The sequence below is a fragment of the Chelonoidis abingdonii genome, chromosome 3, assembly GCF_003597395.2.
Source record: "Chelonoidis abingdonii isolate Lonesome George chromosome 3, CheloAbing_2.0, whole genome shotgun sequence".
Lineage (NCBI taxonomy): Eukaryota > Metazoa > Chordata > Testudines > Testudinidae > Chelonoidis > Chelonoidis abingdonii.
In genome coordinates this window covers 108,932,006-108,949,238 of record NC_133771.1, presented here as the reverse complement: position 1 = coordinate 108,949,238, position 17,233 = coordinate 108,932,006, and the positions used below count along the sequence as shown (strand labels likewise).

General features: G+C 43.4%; 1 protein-coding gene across 2 annotated transcripts in view; it reads left to right on the top strand.

The window, feature by feature from the left end:
- IL20RA (interleukin 20 receptor subunit alpha) overlaps positions 1-15,965 on the top strand; it is a 29,996-nt gene extending 14,031 nt beyond the window's left edge. Inside the window, exons 2-7 of one of the 2 annotated variants that reach the window (XM_032770048.2) lie at positions 2,972-3,098; positions 5,477-5,655; positions 6,448-6,623; positions 9,493-9,637; positions 11,729-11,868; positions 14,340-15,965. In XM_032770048.2, coding sequence (XP_032625939.1) covers positions 2,972-3,098; positions 5,477-5,655; positions 6,448-6,623; positions 9,493-9,637; positions 11,729-11,868; positions 14,340-15,281 — 1,709 coding nt within the window. In that variant the 3' untranslated portion in view covers positions 15,282-15,965. Of the gene's footprint in view, positions 1-2,968; positions 3,099-5,476; positions 5,656-6,447; positions 6,624-9,492; positions 9,638-11,728; positions 11,869-14,339 lie in introns of both variants that reach the window. The other variant, XM_032770040.2, reaches the window with a different exon arrangement.
- Positions 15,966-17,233: the final 1,268 nt, after the last annotated feature.

Here is a 17,233-nt window from a genome sequence, read left to right as displayed (position 1 = left end):
AGCTGGTCCACGCTTGCTGGTCCGCCCGCAAATTTTTTTCACTGGGGCCCGAACCCGCTCTTGGCAGCCCTGGTTTTAGATGCAGATCCCACATATTAATCATTCTTTCCAGTCTTCTGTCACTTGCTGCTCTTCCCCGTTCCTCTTCCTCATAGCTGGATCCTCTCTATCTCCCTCTCCCCACCCTGCTGGGCTCCCTCTGCTCCAGAGCTGCAGCCTGATGCAAAGCCCACCTGCCTGCCCACGAGATGCAGGTAGAAGGCAGCTCCAGCTGAGCATGGGCTGGTGCAGGTTGATGACTTGGTGCCTCCCACCCTCAGTAACCAGACATTAGGTGTCCAGTCAGTACATCTAACCACATGCCTCCAGGTCCCCTGTTCGACTGGACTTTCTGGTGAAAAACTAGGCACCTGGCAACACTAATGTGGCCCTGAGAGGGAGCAGAGAGGCTTCTTGGGCACAGAAATTACTAGGGAGGCAGACTTGGAAAGAGAGAGCTAGGAACTAGGAAACTGCCTGCTGTTGGTTTGTTTCTACTGCATTAAGGGTACCTGGCTTTTGTGTACATTTTTTGTAAATATACAAGATTGCACCAAAGAAATACATAATTCATATCATTAATTTCTCCACCTAACTGCAACAATCTTGTAAGGCCCCAAATATTGGCTTACCGCTCAGGCCAAAGGGGGCAACATTGATCAAAAAGTTTATGGAGGATATTTATAAGGTGAAGTTAAGCATACAGGCACATACCAGTGTTTTGACTGTATATTACCTTTCAAAAATGATTATATATATTTTGAAGACTGGAAAATTCAGAGTTAAGATTATATTTCCACCCTAAATCAGAAAGTCTCTTTCAAATAAAAGCAGTAACCTTAACTCTCCCCAGTAGAATTGCAACAATATTATATTCTCAGATTTATTTTTAGAAAGTATTTCCTACTTTTGTTTTTACAGTTTGGCCTTAGGAAATCCTAAGGTGAGAGAAGTCAATTAAGGGAGCAGTGGTGACATTGATTTGATTTATAAACCAGTGCCACAAGTGTAATTAAGTGTTACACATCTGGAGAATAAATATTTAAATGATACTGAAATAAACTTCAAATAATTCTTTAAGGCCATTTAAGGCAGTAACAAGGTCAGGTTTCACCACAAGGACTAACCCTTCTGTTAGGTTCCTGTTGTTCATTACATTATAATGTTTTACTTCCTCATTCCTCTGGTTCTTTGTTCAGCTAAAGAGGAACTACATCTCTAAAGGATGGGTTTAGGGGGCCTTGAAAAGTCCAGAGTGGCCACAGATTCCCTTTTTTAATTCCCTTTTGTGCTCTCATAGCCTCATACTTACGATAAGAAATAATGCAAAGAAGACAGTTGGGCTGTTGTCCAACTTCAGAAAAATCAGTCCTGATCCTAAGTGTTGCTGAGTGCCTTCAGCTTCCAGTGATGTCAAACAATGCTCCTGGCAGGAGGCACATGGGACTGAGTTGTAAGTAAAGGGTGCACGGTTTGACCCTGGTTATGGTATCCTCATTAAGGCCCCAATTCAGCAAGGAATGTAAGCATGTGAGATTTCCCATTGACATGGAAATATGCTATGTTAGGCACTTACTTCAGTATTTTGCTGAACTGAGGCCCATATTAGACCAAAACTAAATTCCTTGTTTAATCCTTTATTTCAAGAACTGTCTCAATGAATAGTAATTTAGCTGAGTAACACTCCCGTAGCTAACATAGGGTTGGATTCTGATCCCATTTATGTCTGGGTGAATACAGTGACGTCAATGAAGATATACAGATTTACACCTGTGTAAGTAAGATCAGAATCTCAGGCTGTGTCTACACTACGCAGCTTTTAGCGACATGGCTGTGTAGCTGCTGTTTGAGCTCTTCTGCCGACAAAAATATTCCACCCTGATGAGCGAGCAGCAGCAACTTTATCAGCTGGGCAACCCCAGGGCAAAACTTTTGTTGGGTGGGGGCGGGGGAGGTAAAACACCTGAAGTTTTGCGGATGAAGTTCCAGTGTAAACAAAGTGTCAGCGAGTAATGTTAAAGGTAATAACGTGACAAAATGATTACTTACAGCAACTGTACACTAGAAGCCTACTATTCTGGTTCATGCTTGTCTCAGTAGTAGTAGTGGTAATAATAAGAGACCATAGTCTGCAGCAATATTATAATAAGGGTATGCAGCAGCGTCACTCAAAACAATGTTCTTTAACCAAGAAAAGCTGTTATTACATAGGAGCTCTCCACACAGGCTTCACGTAGAATAGTTTTGTTTCACAAAAGCAAACAATTAGAGAGGGAAGGTGGGTGAGATAATGTCTTTTATTGGACCAGCCTCTGTTGACAAGAGAGACGAGCTTTTGAGTTACACAGAGCTCTTAAAAACACTTACTGAGTTGTAAGTAAAGGGTGCACGGTTTGGCCCTGGTTATTTTGGGAAATAGCTGACTGCAAATAAAAAAAAAAACTCTCTAACCTGTATTTTTCAGTGAGCCAGAATGAGTTGTAACCCATATTTTTAAAAAGGCTCCAGGGGGGTTAAAATGGCTCCAGAGGATTACAGAAGAGTAAGCCTTCCTGACAAATAGGTGGAAATTATTGCTTCGGGGTTTAAGCCATCTCCTAACTATTAGAGATTAGAGTGAGACCTAATAGGAGGGACAGGTTATCCCACATGTGCATACTCTGTGGTTCTTACACTTTCCTTTGAATGTCTGGTGCTGTCCACTATCAGAGACAGGATACTGGACTAGGTGGACCTCTTGTGTGATCCAGTAGGGCAATTCCTATGAGACAACTCAGAAAATAATCCAGATTTCATGACCAATACAGCTCTGCTTTTTGGCAGGAAAAAAAAAATGTTGCACATTTTAGGGTTACTAAATAAATTTGCTTTGAAGCAAATGTCTTCTGTGATTCTTAGTGTGTTGTACCTTTTTAATATTCTTTTCCAGCAGAACTGTACTGTTCTTTGCCCAGTCCTAGAAATGTCCATTTTGAATCTAAAAACCTGAAGAATATCCTGCATTGGTCACCACCAGAAGAACTGGGAGAGGGAGTACTCTATAAGGTGAAGTATTTGATGTAAGTTTGCCCACTGTCTCTTTTCCCATTCTAGTAGCTTATATAAAGGCACCTTTATGCAAAGGCAAGGATGGAAAACTAATTTTGAGAATGAATCAGGGCTTGGAGATGTAAATAAAAGTAAATAGTTGAAACTATTTATTTTGTTATTACTTAGTATAGGCTCAGTTGAAGGAAGTGTGAGGACAGAATATGTGAAGGTATAAAATAAGAGCTTATGGGAGCATTGCAGAGATATGAGACGAAGAGATGAAGGGACATTGTGCCACAGAGAGGCTGGATCCAAATCATAGAGAAACTGTGTAAATTGTTAACACTTGTGCATGGGATATGGTAGTTGATGGAAGGTAGAATGTGCCCGTTCTTTGGAATTTTCTAAGAGTCCAAATTTGATCTCATATACACTTGGAAATTAGGAGGTAACTCTATTGAAATTAATGGAATTATGCTAGGGTAAAATCAATATATGTGAGAGCAGAATCAGGCCTTTATCTGTGAAGGATAATATCTGACTCAGAATGACTAAGAATGTGGCTTAGAGCCACAGTCTGGTTACGCTTACCCACATTAAGAAGCACCATTACCACTTGTGTAGTAAGATACTATTCAATGTGAATGATGGTGGAAGAATTTGGCCCTTGAATAGTATTGATGATGGACAATGATTCTGTCTTACCCCCCTGCTGCTAGGTGACTTTACCCCTTCCTTACTGTAATAACTTTGTCATAACATGAAGCCAAATTCAGACCACCTACAAGTTGCTGTACTTGAGCCTTTTGCTAAAGTCCTCCAGGAGTTGTTCTAGCAACCAGGCATAGGAGAATCCATGCCATGCCCCTTTTCCTTTGGCCTGGCTTTCTGTGCTAGCTGGAGGGATAGCATAGGCTTCTTGTCCTAGAGTCACTAAGGTGTTGTGATGCTCACCAGGCTACAGCCATTCTCTCTCTCTCTTCTCCCCCTCCCCCAGCCCAATGGCTCTTTAAATATGATTCCAAAGTGGAAGAGCGTCAACAGGAGAGACTGACAGAGATCCCTATCAGAATATGCCAGAGCTTAGTGGTTAGAGAGATGGGAGACCCATGTTCAATCCTTTCTCCCCCTCTACTTGAGGCCTGGAATTGAACCTGGGAAATAGGCGCAGAGTTTATAATCTGCTGGGGGGTGCTCCCCTGGCTCTGCCTCCCCTCCACCCCTTCCTCCGATGCCCTGCTCCCTCCCTACTTCTTTCCACCCCTGCTCCGCCCCCACCTCACCTCTTCCTACCTCTTCTCTGCCCAGTTCCGCCCCCTCCCCCGAGCATTCTTCACCCTCGCTTCTCCCCTCTCCCTTCCCAGCACCTGCTGACACCACAAAACAGCTGATCTGTGGTAGACGCTGGGAGGGAGGAGTAGGCGCTGAGAGGGAGGGGGCGGCACAGATCAACAGGGTCTGCCGGTGAGCAGGAGGTGCTGGGGGGGACGGAGAGGCATTTATAGGGTGGCTGCCAGTGGGTCCTAAGCACCCACCTTTTTTTTCCTGTGGGTGCTCTAGCTCTAAAGCACCCACAAAGTCAGCGCCTATGAACTTGGGTCTCCCACATTCCAGCTGGGTGTACTAACCACTGTGCTAAAAGTTGCAAGGCAGGGCACCATAAGCTCCTCCAGCAGCCAGATTTTTGAATGGGACCCGATCCAAATGGGCATCTGGATGCCTGGAGGAATGTGGCAGTGTGTGTGTGCTCAAAGGCAGAAACGTAGGCACCCAGGGAACTTTTACCCTGAAAATTGAGGCACTGAGTCAGTTTAGGCACCTACCGGGTTTGGTGGGAGTTTTGTGAATCTCAGCCTAAAACAGACTTTGGCACTTAAATCTGCCATTTAGATATCTAAGTACCTTTTTGAGTCTGGGCCTTCATAGTGTCAGCATTCCCTCAGTGTGGTGAGAGCCTCAAGTGGTTGGCTGAGCCAGGTTTCAGGAACAAAATGGCCCAATCAGACTGACAAACAGGACCCAAGGAGCAGAACTTTGTAGTCATATAAACAGATTTCTTTTATGTGTTTTGCATCCAAATGATAACCCCTTAAAATAGGTATTTTGTCAGGGGAGCAATAACACACCCTTAATTACATCTCCGGAGTATAGCTCGTTAAGCTAGTGTGTATGTTCACTACTGCCCTCTGGTGGATGGCAGGTAAGTTAATTGTATTGCTCTAATTTATAAAGAAGATGTAAACCCTTAGTAATTACAACCCGCTACTGGGAAATCTCCATCAATACAAATGGTAGCTGCCTGAGATTTGGGAGCCCAAAGTTCTGTTCTTCATATGTGCAGTTTACTAGGTGACTACTATGTTTCTGCCCATGGTTCTTGTTCAGCTCTCTCTTCTCTCTCATGCAGATACGGCATAGGTAAATGGATTAAAAAGTCAGAATGCAAGAACATCAGTAGAACATGGTGTGACCTCTCCAATGAAACATATAACCACGAGGACCAATACTATGCAAGTGTAAAAGCCTTTTTCAGTGGCAGCTGCTCCAGATGGACAGAAACTGCACGGTTCAATCCTCTCACTGATAGTAAGGAAAGACAATAAAGTTAAGGATTCATAGCTATGATTACATCATGAAATATTTATTAACATTGCATGCTCACCCTCAAGTGCAAAGGAAGAAACTTTTATTTCCTAGCATGTCAAAACTGTTTTTGCTATTGGCAAAACTAGTTGGAGTGTATCTGATAATTTGAGTTTCTATGCCAATTGCATATTAAGTATGTTTGGAAATGTCTCTACTGTGTGCTGAATAATAGGTGGCCAGTGTTTGAAGGTATGGTAATACTTCACTCTACTTGAAAAGCTGGCAACAGTCCATGTATGGTTTGGAGAACACATTAAGAAGAAAAAGTGTTCTGCAGTCCATAATAATACTTTTCCATTATAGCTCCTACTAACCAGGCAGTGCCCATAACAATAATATATAGTGTCGTGTCTCTCATCTGCACCAGACAGACAGAGTGCTCTCCAGAAATTCCCAGTAACTTAGCTCATTTTAGTAAGCTAAAATCTTATGCACATTGACATAAGTCAAGTCGTAAATTTCAAGGCTTTTTAGTCTGCTAGACACAAGGATTCCTAACCCAAACTCCCAATCCAGTAGTATCTACACTGTTGATATTAAGGCTTAGTTGCTTATCCAGATAATGCATTTCTAACAATATAAAAGGAATTATTCTAAGTTACAGTTAAGTCCCAAAAATCTATAATGAAACTTAATATCATCCACAGTTCAGGAAATTTTAATATCATAGTAGTCATATCAAATTTACCTTTGCTGTCTGAAATGACTTTATGTATAAACTTATCTTTCCAGCTAAAATTGATCCACCAGCAGTTACTGTGTCTTCCACTGAAAAATCTGTATCAATAGTTCTGACTGCTCCTGAGAAATGGAAAAGAACCCCGGAAGAGGAATCTATATCTTTGTATCAAGTCTACTCTGGCCTGCAATATAATGTGTCTGTACTCAACAAAAAAACAAAGAAAAGAGTAAGTTTGAAAAGACCATAGAACAGTACATATTAAATCTTTTCACATGTTTATGGAACTTGCACTGTAAGTAATGGGATGGCCAGTTTAATTCATTTGGTTAGAAGGCTTTTCTTTCACCCTCTCCCCTGGTTCTAGTCGCGCAGACCAAAAGCGGAAGACCAGAAGTCCGAAGTGCAGGCAATGAGACGTTTATGGAGTTAGTTCCAAGCAAACATATCCATAGCTCTACACACCGGCAGAGTCCGTTTCCCAGTGTTCCGTTCCAGCTCTGACGCCGCAGAATCTTGCCTATGTCCCAGTTCCCCATTCCCACCTCTTCCTTCTTAGGAGGCCCCCACTATACCTGCAAAGCATGCCCACAGTCACACCCCTTTCATACTCCATGGGAGGGGTAAGGAGTGAGGTTGTGCTAAGGTCAGGACAGGCATTTCTTTGACCTTTCAGTGTTTTATACCTTCCCCCCCAATCCCCGCTTGCCCCTCCCGACTGGTTGCTTGATCTTGCCTTGAGAGAAGAGCCAGGCAGCCTTCCAGCATATGCTCATGTATTACACTCCCACCATACCCTGTAATGCTTTAACTGCTCTATCCCTTATTTCTTCTCATTGTACCAAAAGCCCTATCTGGTTTTGGGAAATGCAATACACAGTGTCTTTGTTCTTCACGCAAAGTAGTATAAGAATATCAAAAAGTCAAACCCAAAATTCTGTCTCAGGCTGACAAACAGGCTTATATGCTAAGACATTTATTGAAATATAATTCTGTACATGCCTGTAAAGGCATGGCACCCACCTCTCGCTGACGCACCTTTCTGGCCAGGTGCATCTTCTTTTTTTCAAACCAGTCCTGGTATCAGGCCATACCCCCAGGTCTTCCTCCTCAGAGACCATTGTTTCCTCCTCAGAGACCTCTTAATCTGTTCTGGTCCTAGCTCTCCACCTGGGCCTCCTGACAGTTTACTTCCTTCTGGGGGCTTACTGCTGTCCAGATGTAGGCCTTTTGGCCACCCACTACTCCAGGTCCCAGCCCAGAGACCCTAAGAATAGCAGCTGTGCACTACCATGTCCCCTTACCAAAACTGCCTTCAGTTCCTTGGGCCACTTCCCTGCAGCCCCACCCTTCACTGATGCCTTACCCTGAGATCAGGGCTCTTCTAAGCTCAGGCCTAGCGGCCAGCCAGGAGCTCTCCAGTCCATACTACCACTAAGCTGTCTGTTGTCCTGCAGTTTCCTTTAACCAGCCAGGAGCACCATCTGCACTCCTCTAACTCCAGCAGGGAACTGTCTGTCTCTGCTGCTACAGCGCCTCTTATAGGGCCCTCCTGGGCCCTGATTGGCTGCTTTCTCTGCAACCACTCTAGCCTGCTTGGAGGACCTCTCCACTGCTCTTTTCCTGGGACAAGTGTGGCGGGACCCTGAAGCCTCCCTTTGGGTCTAGTCCACCCAGTCACAATGCCACACATCTGGTTGTAAAACTTGTGTGATAAACAACATCCTGTGACCACCACATCTGAACACTGCCCACCAATCCTTCTCACCCGATTCAATCTAATATTCTAAATCATGGAGCAGCTTCAAGCAGGCACATAAGAAAAACAGTGACTTGCTATAAAAATATTTCTACCACCACCCTTACACACACACACACACACACACACACACACACACACACACACACACACACACACACACACACACACACACACACACACACTCTTCCAAATTACAATGCTGTGAAGTGCAGGATAAGCAAATTTAGGCACTGGCCAGGTCCAATTTCTCACAGTTTTGCAGGGCTCAAAACAGGTGCATTATATCATTGGAGAGGGGAGATGCCCAACTTTCAAAAGGGACATCACTAGGTGCAAGCCCTGCAAAGTGCCAAAATATTGGCCAATGACGCTATAACAATTTTATATATAGGAAAGTTATTTTTAGATCTCTTTTGCGGCTGTTTTAAATGTAATTGCTATTTTTAATTTGCCTCCAAGATCAGGCACCTAGTTTAACAAGCAGAGTTTAACAAACTCTTATCCTAATTTTAAAAAAGTATTGTAAAACTTGAATACGTGTCTTAAGCAGTCTTCCTGTAACGTGGCACGTAGAGAATAAAAGGTGTAGTGTGAATGTTCTATTAATACTCATTTGAGCTGTCCTGCATAATTCACTTGTGGATTCACCATTCATGACTACGGTTACCAATCTACACCCATGACACTTTATACTACCCTATCAGCTGCTCCATATTAATATCATGCTGTTTCTTTAAAATGCCTAAAAGCTGCAATTGTTCCACAGATGAACTATGAAGAGACATTGTTAGCAGCCTTTTTTCCTCTGATGTCACAGTTTGCTTTTTGAACAAAGTGGGACTCCACCAGTGCTGTTCAATAATGGTCCAGCTTTCCAAACCCATAGAGAAGTGAGAGGGCTTAATTCTGTTCCTATTTAAGGCAAAGTTAAAACTCTTATTAACTCTGGTTGGCCTAAAATGAAAACTAAATGTAGCTTTACTGGACCTTGTTAGGATGTCCTACAGAAAGACCAGAGGGATGTTTCTTGTATATCACAATATCCATCTGAGTATATGCTAGTAGTTTTCTCTCCTTTCTGTAAAGGGGGAATTGGTCAGTAACGTTACAGAATATTACATTAAATAGAAGGTAATGCCCAGATGAGGTAATGTAATAACTAATTCTGTTTTCATTAGTGTTCAGAAACATGGAAATAATTTAGGCTTCATGGTCTAGCCCACGATAATGGTTAGAATGTTGCTCTTTCCAAGTTGTTTTTGTTTGTTTTAATAAAATCCATCATCTGTGTTTTAGGGTAGGCTCTAAATAAAAGTTACCATCTTCTTTTTTCTAGTGGGTCTTCTCTATTAAAAACAATACATTGGTTGTGCCCCGGTTGGAATCCAATACAGTTTACTGTGTCAATGTACAGACATACGTTACAACACCACTTTTGCTCAGTGGATTTTCCAAAGAACATTGTATTGCTACTCTGAAAGGTATGTACAAATCTGCAACATGTGAAGAGAATGAAACTTAGATCAGAGTTTGAGATTATCACAGTTATATGTCTTGTTAAAACAGGGGAAATTCTAGAATAGGTACAGGTAAGAACTGCCTAGGGTGCCAAATGAAAGGGGCAGTTCTGATTTTGGAAAGTTTCCCCTTCTCTCTTCCCCCACCAGCTTTTGATCCATTATACTGATGAAGAATATCCCAAAATGTTTTTCCCTGGCTGCGGAACACACAGGGTCCTACTGACTGCTCTGTAAGGGTCCGGTGCTGGGGCTCATCCCTCTCAGGCGCAGTGGGGAGCCAGGGCGCCTCCCTACAGGCAGCAGTCCGTGCTGGGTCCAGACCCTCCAGCCAGGCTGAGCAAACGGATAGTCTCTAAGCAATTCCGAGTCCTAGCCCTTCAGCAGGGGCTAAGCTAACACAGGGTCTATAAGCCCGGCCCTGGAGCAGGGGCAGGGCAACAAGCAGTTCGGGCTCAGGGCCCTTCAGCAAGGCTGAGCAACACAGTACATAAGCCCAGCCCTTGGGTGGGGCAGGGCAGTAGGCAGCTTACAGCTCAGGCCTTCCTGCAGGGCTGAGCGAATACAAAGTCTATAGCCCAGGCCCTTGCATAGGGCGGGGCAACAAGTAGTTAGGCTCAGGCCTTTCAGCAGGGGCTGAGCAACAAGTTAACAGTCTATAAGCCCAGGCCCTTGGGCAGGGTGGGGCAGCACACAGTTCAAGCTCAGGCCTTTCAGCAGGGCTGAGCAACAGGTGAACAGTAGCAGTCTGCAAAGCCCAAATCCTGGCTCAGGGCAGGGCAGCAAACACTGGTAAGGGTCAGACCCTCAAGCAGGGACTGAACAGCTAGTTAAACAGCACAAGAGGCCTCTTCAGGCCAGGGGGAGGGGGTGTCTGCCACCCTTGGACGGGTGGCAGGGGGAACGCAGGCCCTCCCACTCCACTGCATCCCAGCCTGGGGCCCTAGCAGCAGCAAGGGTTCGCTGCAGTCAGTGGGGAATCCTGGCCGTAACACACTGACATTGGTTCAGGGTCCCCTGGAGCCAGACTGGGGTTAACTTCCGCCGGGTCACTTCCAATCTCCCCCACTCTAGGTACCTGTCCTTGGCCGGTGTTGTCCGGTGGGTCCCAGCCCATGGGTTCCTCAGGATACCAGGCCTGGGGAAGCTCGGGCAGCTCCTCTGGATACTGGGCACAGGGAAGCTCAGGCCAGCGTTCCTCCAGGTACCGGGCATGAGGCAGGTCAGGTCAGCATTCCTCCAGGTAGTGAGCACGGGGCAGGCTGGGCCCAACGGGAGCTCGGGCACCAGCGTCTGTCCTCTCCAGCAGTCTGCAGCCAACTGAGCGCTGAGGCCAGGCTTTTATACTTCCTGTCCCGCCCCTTGACTTCCAGGGGGCAGAGACAGGCGGCCGTGGCTCCGCTCACTGAGGCACCTGTTCTGGCTCATCCCTCTCAGGCGTGGTGGGGAGCCAGGGCGCCTCCCTACAGGCTCACATGACATAACTTCATCTGTGAGCAGGCTGTTCCTCAGGGCATAAAGCTCATCACCTTCTATTCTCTTTCTCCCAGTAGCCCTATGGTCTTTGTTGCAGTTTAATGGATTCCGGAATCCGTTTGTATGTGTGCACGCTCTTTCTCTTTCTCTCTCCCTCCTTACCCACCCAGTCTTCAAATCCAGAGAATACAGGAGTATGCCTACACCAATACCAGCAGGAAACACAGCAGACTGTTCAGTTCTGCTGCATGGAGCTGGGGTCTTTGGGTAAAACAATCCTTTCTTGGAAGAAAATGGGTTCTGTATCCAAGAGAAATCAGGATTAAAACTGTTCTTTCAGTAGGCATTTTTCTCACAGTAAGGGTGAGTTAGGTTGATTAGTTCCACCAGCAAAGACAAGTGGAATTATCAAAATTTGGTCTCTGGATCAAATGTCACCATCTTCATCCAGATGCCAAAAATCCCTGAATGCAGCACACTCACATCCTCCATCTAGACAGCAGTGTGACAGGTGCCTGGGACAACTCATAGTATTAAGAAGTAAACTAAATAATGCAATAACTTCTGTTTTATTAACAGATCCAATCGTAGAGCAGACTGTAACAATCGTATTTGGATGTATTCTGCCCATCATTTTAACAGGCCTCATTATCTCTATGGCAGGCTATTATGTGTACAGGTATATTCATGTCAGCAAGCAAAAGCATCCGGCTAACCTGGTAAGTGCTCCTCATTACTCGCTAAGGCCCCAGTCCTGCCATTTACATTGCACCTATGTGGAGCCCCATTGAATTCACTAAACCTCCATGTGGGCGTTACAGCCTGCCTGCGTGCCATATATTGCAGGATCAGTGCCATAATTCCCACTCATATCAAGAAAAGAGCATCACATGCTGGTTGTTAATTTTACTCATTCTTCTGTATTTCTTATATTAACAGCTGTGCCTGTGTTAGGCATGACTGCCTGGCAGTCTTTCCTAAAAAGATGCCCAAAGTTACTGAACATCAAAATGGAACTATTCTCTTAGTCTTGGAAAGGGTCATTGCTATAAGCAAGGACTAAGGTGCACTGAGGCAAATGCCATTAGTAAGCTGGCAAGATTTCTATATTTACCCAGGGAGATCTATGGAGAGGATTCAGTGAGCAAAAATGATTAATTAGATTAATTCATCACCAAATAGAGGAGAGAATTAAAAATGCAAAAAGTCAAGACCAAATTGAATAGTGATGCTGACTTGGACTATTACTAGATATTATTCCAGTTCACTGTTTAATTATGTTTCTGGAGGATTTAGCATGTCTGCACTGGGCACATTACTTAACTTTCAATTTTAGTATATTTTCAAATACAGTACAATCTGAGTTAGCTCTGCTTTTGTATATTATTCTACTAGCATCCAACTGTACTACTAATTAGATAGCCCAAAGATGTTTGTAAAAACATTTATAAGTTTTTCTCTTTCATTTTATTATGTTAACAATTTTTTTAAGAAAATATCTTTAAAAGAATAGGGTGGGGTGTGGGAGATTTCATTTCTAATCCCTAAAAGAACTTTATCTCCTAGATATTACACAGCAAGTTGCACAAACACTGATGCACCATCATAAAAAATACCTTACTCAGAGTATGTCTACACTAGAAATGCTGTGGCAGCACAGCTGCAGTTGTACTGTAGTGTAGACATGTACTACAGCGACAGGGGGGTTCTTGCATTGCTGTAGTAAACCCACCTGTTCGAGAGATGGTAACTAGGTCAACAGAAGAATTCTTCCGTCAACTAGCGGTGTCTTCACAGGGTTTAGGTTGTCTTTACATCTCACAGGGTGGGAAATTTTTCACAGCCCTAAGCCACATAGTTAAACCAACCTACCTTTGTTAACTCACTCCCCGTGACAGAGCGTGGAGGGTTTGAAGGAGGTAGAGAGAATGATGGGATTAAGCCTACAGCACCATGGCAGGGTTGGTGCTGTAGGTGCAGCATCTTACAAGAGTTCTTGCAGGGATTGTGCCTCAAGAGGATACAATACTTTCAAAAACCATGGGACAGTGCAACCATTGTGCTGTTTTTGGACCACCACTGGGCCACTCCCTCCCTCTTATATGGAGCCAGCTTCATCTGGGAAGACCAGAACTGGCATTGTCACTAGCATAGGGCAGCCTTTGCACTCAGGGGAGTTCAGAGTTGCTGCTGTGGCCAGACCTCATGAAGGTACATCTTCTCCAAGTTCCACCTCTTGACGTTAAAATCATCAATTAAGTAACAAGTGAAAATTAGTCCATATCCCAACCACCATTTTGCCACATCTGCAAACTCCTCCCCTGATTGGGAGTCTCCAGCCATGGGGAGGTGGAATAACCAAGATGTTTCAAGTCAGAACTGAAGAGCATTCGGAGAACTTTCTGGAACAGCTTTTGTGCTACACTACACCTTTCTCAGATTAGTGGTATTAGTCTCTCATTTTACTGAGCATTAAAGTGCTACACTTTTACAATAAAAAAGGCAGCTTCATGGTTTCTGGTTTTTGGGGTCCCCCCGGGTGTATTTTATTTACAGTGGCTGCACTTGCTGCATTTGAAAGAGTCTGCTGATTGGAGAGAGGTTCTTTATACTTAAAATGAGAATTGCTGGTAGACACCAGTAATGTCTCTCAAACTGGAAGAAACCTAAGTACAGCTATTATTTAACTAGTACTTTGTAATCCTGTAATATTTTCCATCGGAAGATCTTGGATCACCTTGCAAATGCTGACAAGCAAGTTATGACACACACAACTTCTGTGAGGAGTGGGTAACTAGTGATATCCCCATTTTACAAATGGAGGTGCATAGAGGGTGAAATAACTTGCTCCAGGGTCACAAATGCACTCTGTGGCATCACCGAAAGTAGAACACAAATCTCTGGACTCTCAGTCCTGTGTTTAAACCCACAACTTCCAATGTGAAGGTAAACCTGATTACTGAATGCACTGTGAACTTTGCCTTAGGGTGGAAGCTTTCTGAATGACCCTACTAAGATCCTCTTGTCACTGCTTAAAGAGAGTGGGCCATTTTGCACTTCTCCCTTCCTCTCCTCCTGAACCCTGACCAGATGGGACCTAATTGTACATTTTAAAAGTAGATGCCAAATAAGTTGCAGTTAGATGGTATCACTTGTATTTTTTTTAAATCACGATGTCTTTCTATTTCAGGTATTGCACTACACCGATAAATGTGATGAAAGGGTTTTTATCCCTTCTGAAAAAGTAGTGGTTAACTTCATCACTATTAATATGATGGGTGAGTACAAGACTTCCCAGGAAACCATTAATTTAATCGGCAGGGCCAGCCACAGTTGCAGCTCCATTCATGATGAAAACAGAGTTGATGATAAGCCTTTGAAAAGAGCATTGGAGGTGAAACACGTGATTGATACCTCTGAAGATGTGAAAATTTTACCTGACTCTGAGCAATATGGGATTTGCCAACATGGATTCCACTCTGTTGTGGGTCGAAGAAATGAAGGGGTTGTAGAGTATGAACTTGATGTGAGGCCTGCAGACCTTTCTCCTGTGCAAAAGCTAAAAGAATGTGATTTGACAGAGAAGTCTTCTGCACCAAGAGAACTGCTAGATGAGCCACAGCTCACTTTGAGGGATTTCACTGACGATAAAATGGGACAGTCATACTGTCCCCAGCTTGATGTCTGTAACCTGCACATGTGTTCGGCGCAGAAACTAAAAGAACTCAGTTGGAAGGAGGAGGCTGCTGCACCAGAGGAACTACTAGATGATACACAGATTGATTTGGGTACTGAAAAAATAGGACAGTCTTACTGTCCCCAGTTAAGAACAATAACACAGAGCCTCCAAGATCAAACTGGGACAATGGAGGTAGAAGAGGGGGATGAACAGACCATATTAGTAGATTGGGATCCTCATACTGGAAGACTTTATATACCTACTTTGTCCAGTTTTGGGAGCAATGAACATGAAGAAGTATTTGAGCACGAAGTGTGTGATCAGCCTGCTAAAGAGGGGCTTTTGTCCAAACTCTGTAAGAGGCAGGCATCTAATGAGCCATCAGAAGACCAAGAACCGTATCTCCTGCAATTCAAGGAGCAGTGGGAATTGCACATAAAAATGGGAGACTGAACAGGCTTCCTTCAAGATTTTAAATGTTAAATGTAAATTGTTGCTTATACCTTGAAGAGGTATTTATTTCATCCAAATCATGGCTCAATTTGGCCTAGAGGCTGGATTTGTACTGAAATTATCATAACCTCTGCTATGTTGTCATATTTTTGAAGACTTGTACAGTAAAGATGATGCTCTATAAGGATTATTCTGGTGTCTTCCTCGTGCTATACACATTAAAACAAATTATCTGTGCTTGAAAACAATTATTTGTAGAGAATGTTAGGAAGCTTTTCTCACTATGCACTGAATAAATCATTAAAAAATAGGAAGGAAGCAGAGAAAGAATCTGAGGCATCTTCTGCCACAAAGATTCTAAGGGCCATGACAGATTTTCATGGGAAAGTTCTTTCACATATTTTGGTAAAAATAAGTAGACTTATTTAAAGGCCCAGTCTAGCCCCCATTGAAGTCACTTGAGAGACTGTTGTAAGCTTCCTTGGGAATTGGATCAAGCTTTAATAAACTCTTGACTACCTCTACTGCAAAATCTTTACTGAGAGGTGGGGAGAAAAGACCAATTTTTTGTGGGAATTAACAACTTCTACTATGTATCGTTTTTGCAGAAACATTATCTATGGTGGTCATTAATATTATAGAAGCTCTTAGAGGCCCCAAATGAGATTTGAGCCCCATTGTATTAGTGTTAGTAAAAGATAGTCCCTACACCAAAATGTTTACTATCTAAACAAAGGTGGAAAAATAGGAATACTGTTATTGCTTGACCAGCCACGCCACAGTCGCTATACCAATCTCTATCAGTGCAGTAGCAGTAAATTATTGGTGACACTTTTAACATCCTCAGGGAAAGTGCATATATTACCCATAAACATTCTAATTACCCTAAATTGATCTTATTAAAATAGGCTAGGTGCTTTTGTCAAGCCAAAGTAATCAGCAACAAAATACAGACTTTCACATGAAAGCATAGTTGCAGTGACGGGGTCACTGGAGTTAACTAACTGAATCGGAGCACCTTGTGCAATGTTGTAGATAAAAAAAATCAATGCATTCCTCTGACAGCTAAACGGGGAATATTAAATAGGAGTAAGCAGGTGCTGTTGCTTCTGCATTCAGCATTGATGAAACCATTTATGGGAATAGTGTCCAGTTCTGGCATCAACATTTCAAAATTGATATTGAGAAATTAGAAAGGGTTTAAAAAGAGGTACAAGAATGATTTTAAGGTCTGGAAAACACACCTTACAATAAAAGACCAAATCCCCTATCTGGGAATGAATATGCTTAAATTCATCCCTATTCAGGACAGCACTAAAGCACATGCTGAAGTTGTACTGAATTCAAGGTAAATCTTAAAAGTTAAGACTCTGCTTATGTATTGTATTGAATAGGGATGTCCTGAGTAAGGCCGTGGACCTTATTGAAGAGAAGGCTAAAGAGTGACTTGATCCTGGTCCGTTAAGTACCAACGAGACCCAGGGCATGTCTCCACTACTTGAATGGCACAGATATGGTACTACAGTTATGCCACTGTAGTGACGTAGTGTAGACACTTCCTACATTGACCAGAGGGGTTTTTCCATTGCTGTAGGTAATCCACATCTCCGAGCACCTGTAGCTAAATTGACAAAAGAATTCTGCCATTGGCCTAGCTGTGTCTACACTGGGGGTTAGCTCAGCTGAACTACAACTCTCAGGGCTGTGAATTTTTCACATTCCTGAGTGACCTAGCTAGGTTGATCTAAATTTTAAGTATGGACCAGGGTCCAGTGGCTGGAAGTTGAAGCTAGCAATATTAAAACTTGAATCAGAGTACAATTTTTTTTAACAGCAAGTGTAATTAACAATTGGAACTGCTTACCAATGGCTGTGTAAGATCTTCCTTCACTCAAAAGACTAGAAGTTCTGTTGGCATAAATCTGACTCTGGGCAGGCTGTTAATTATTCCC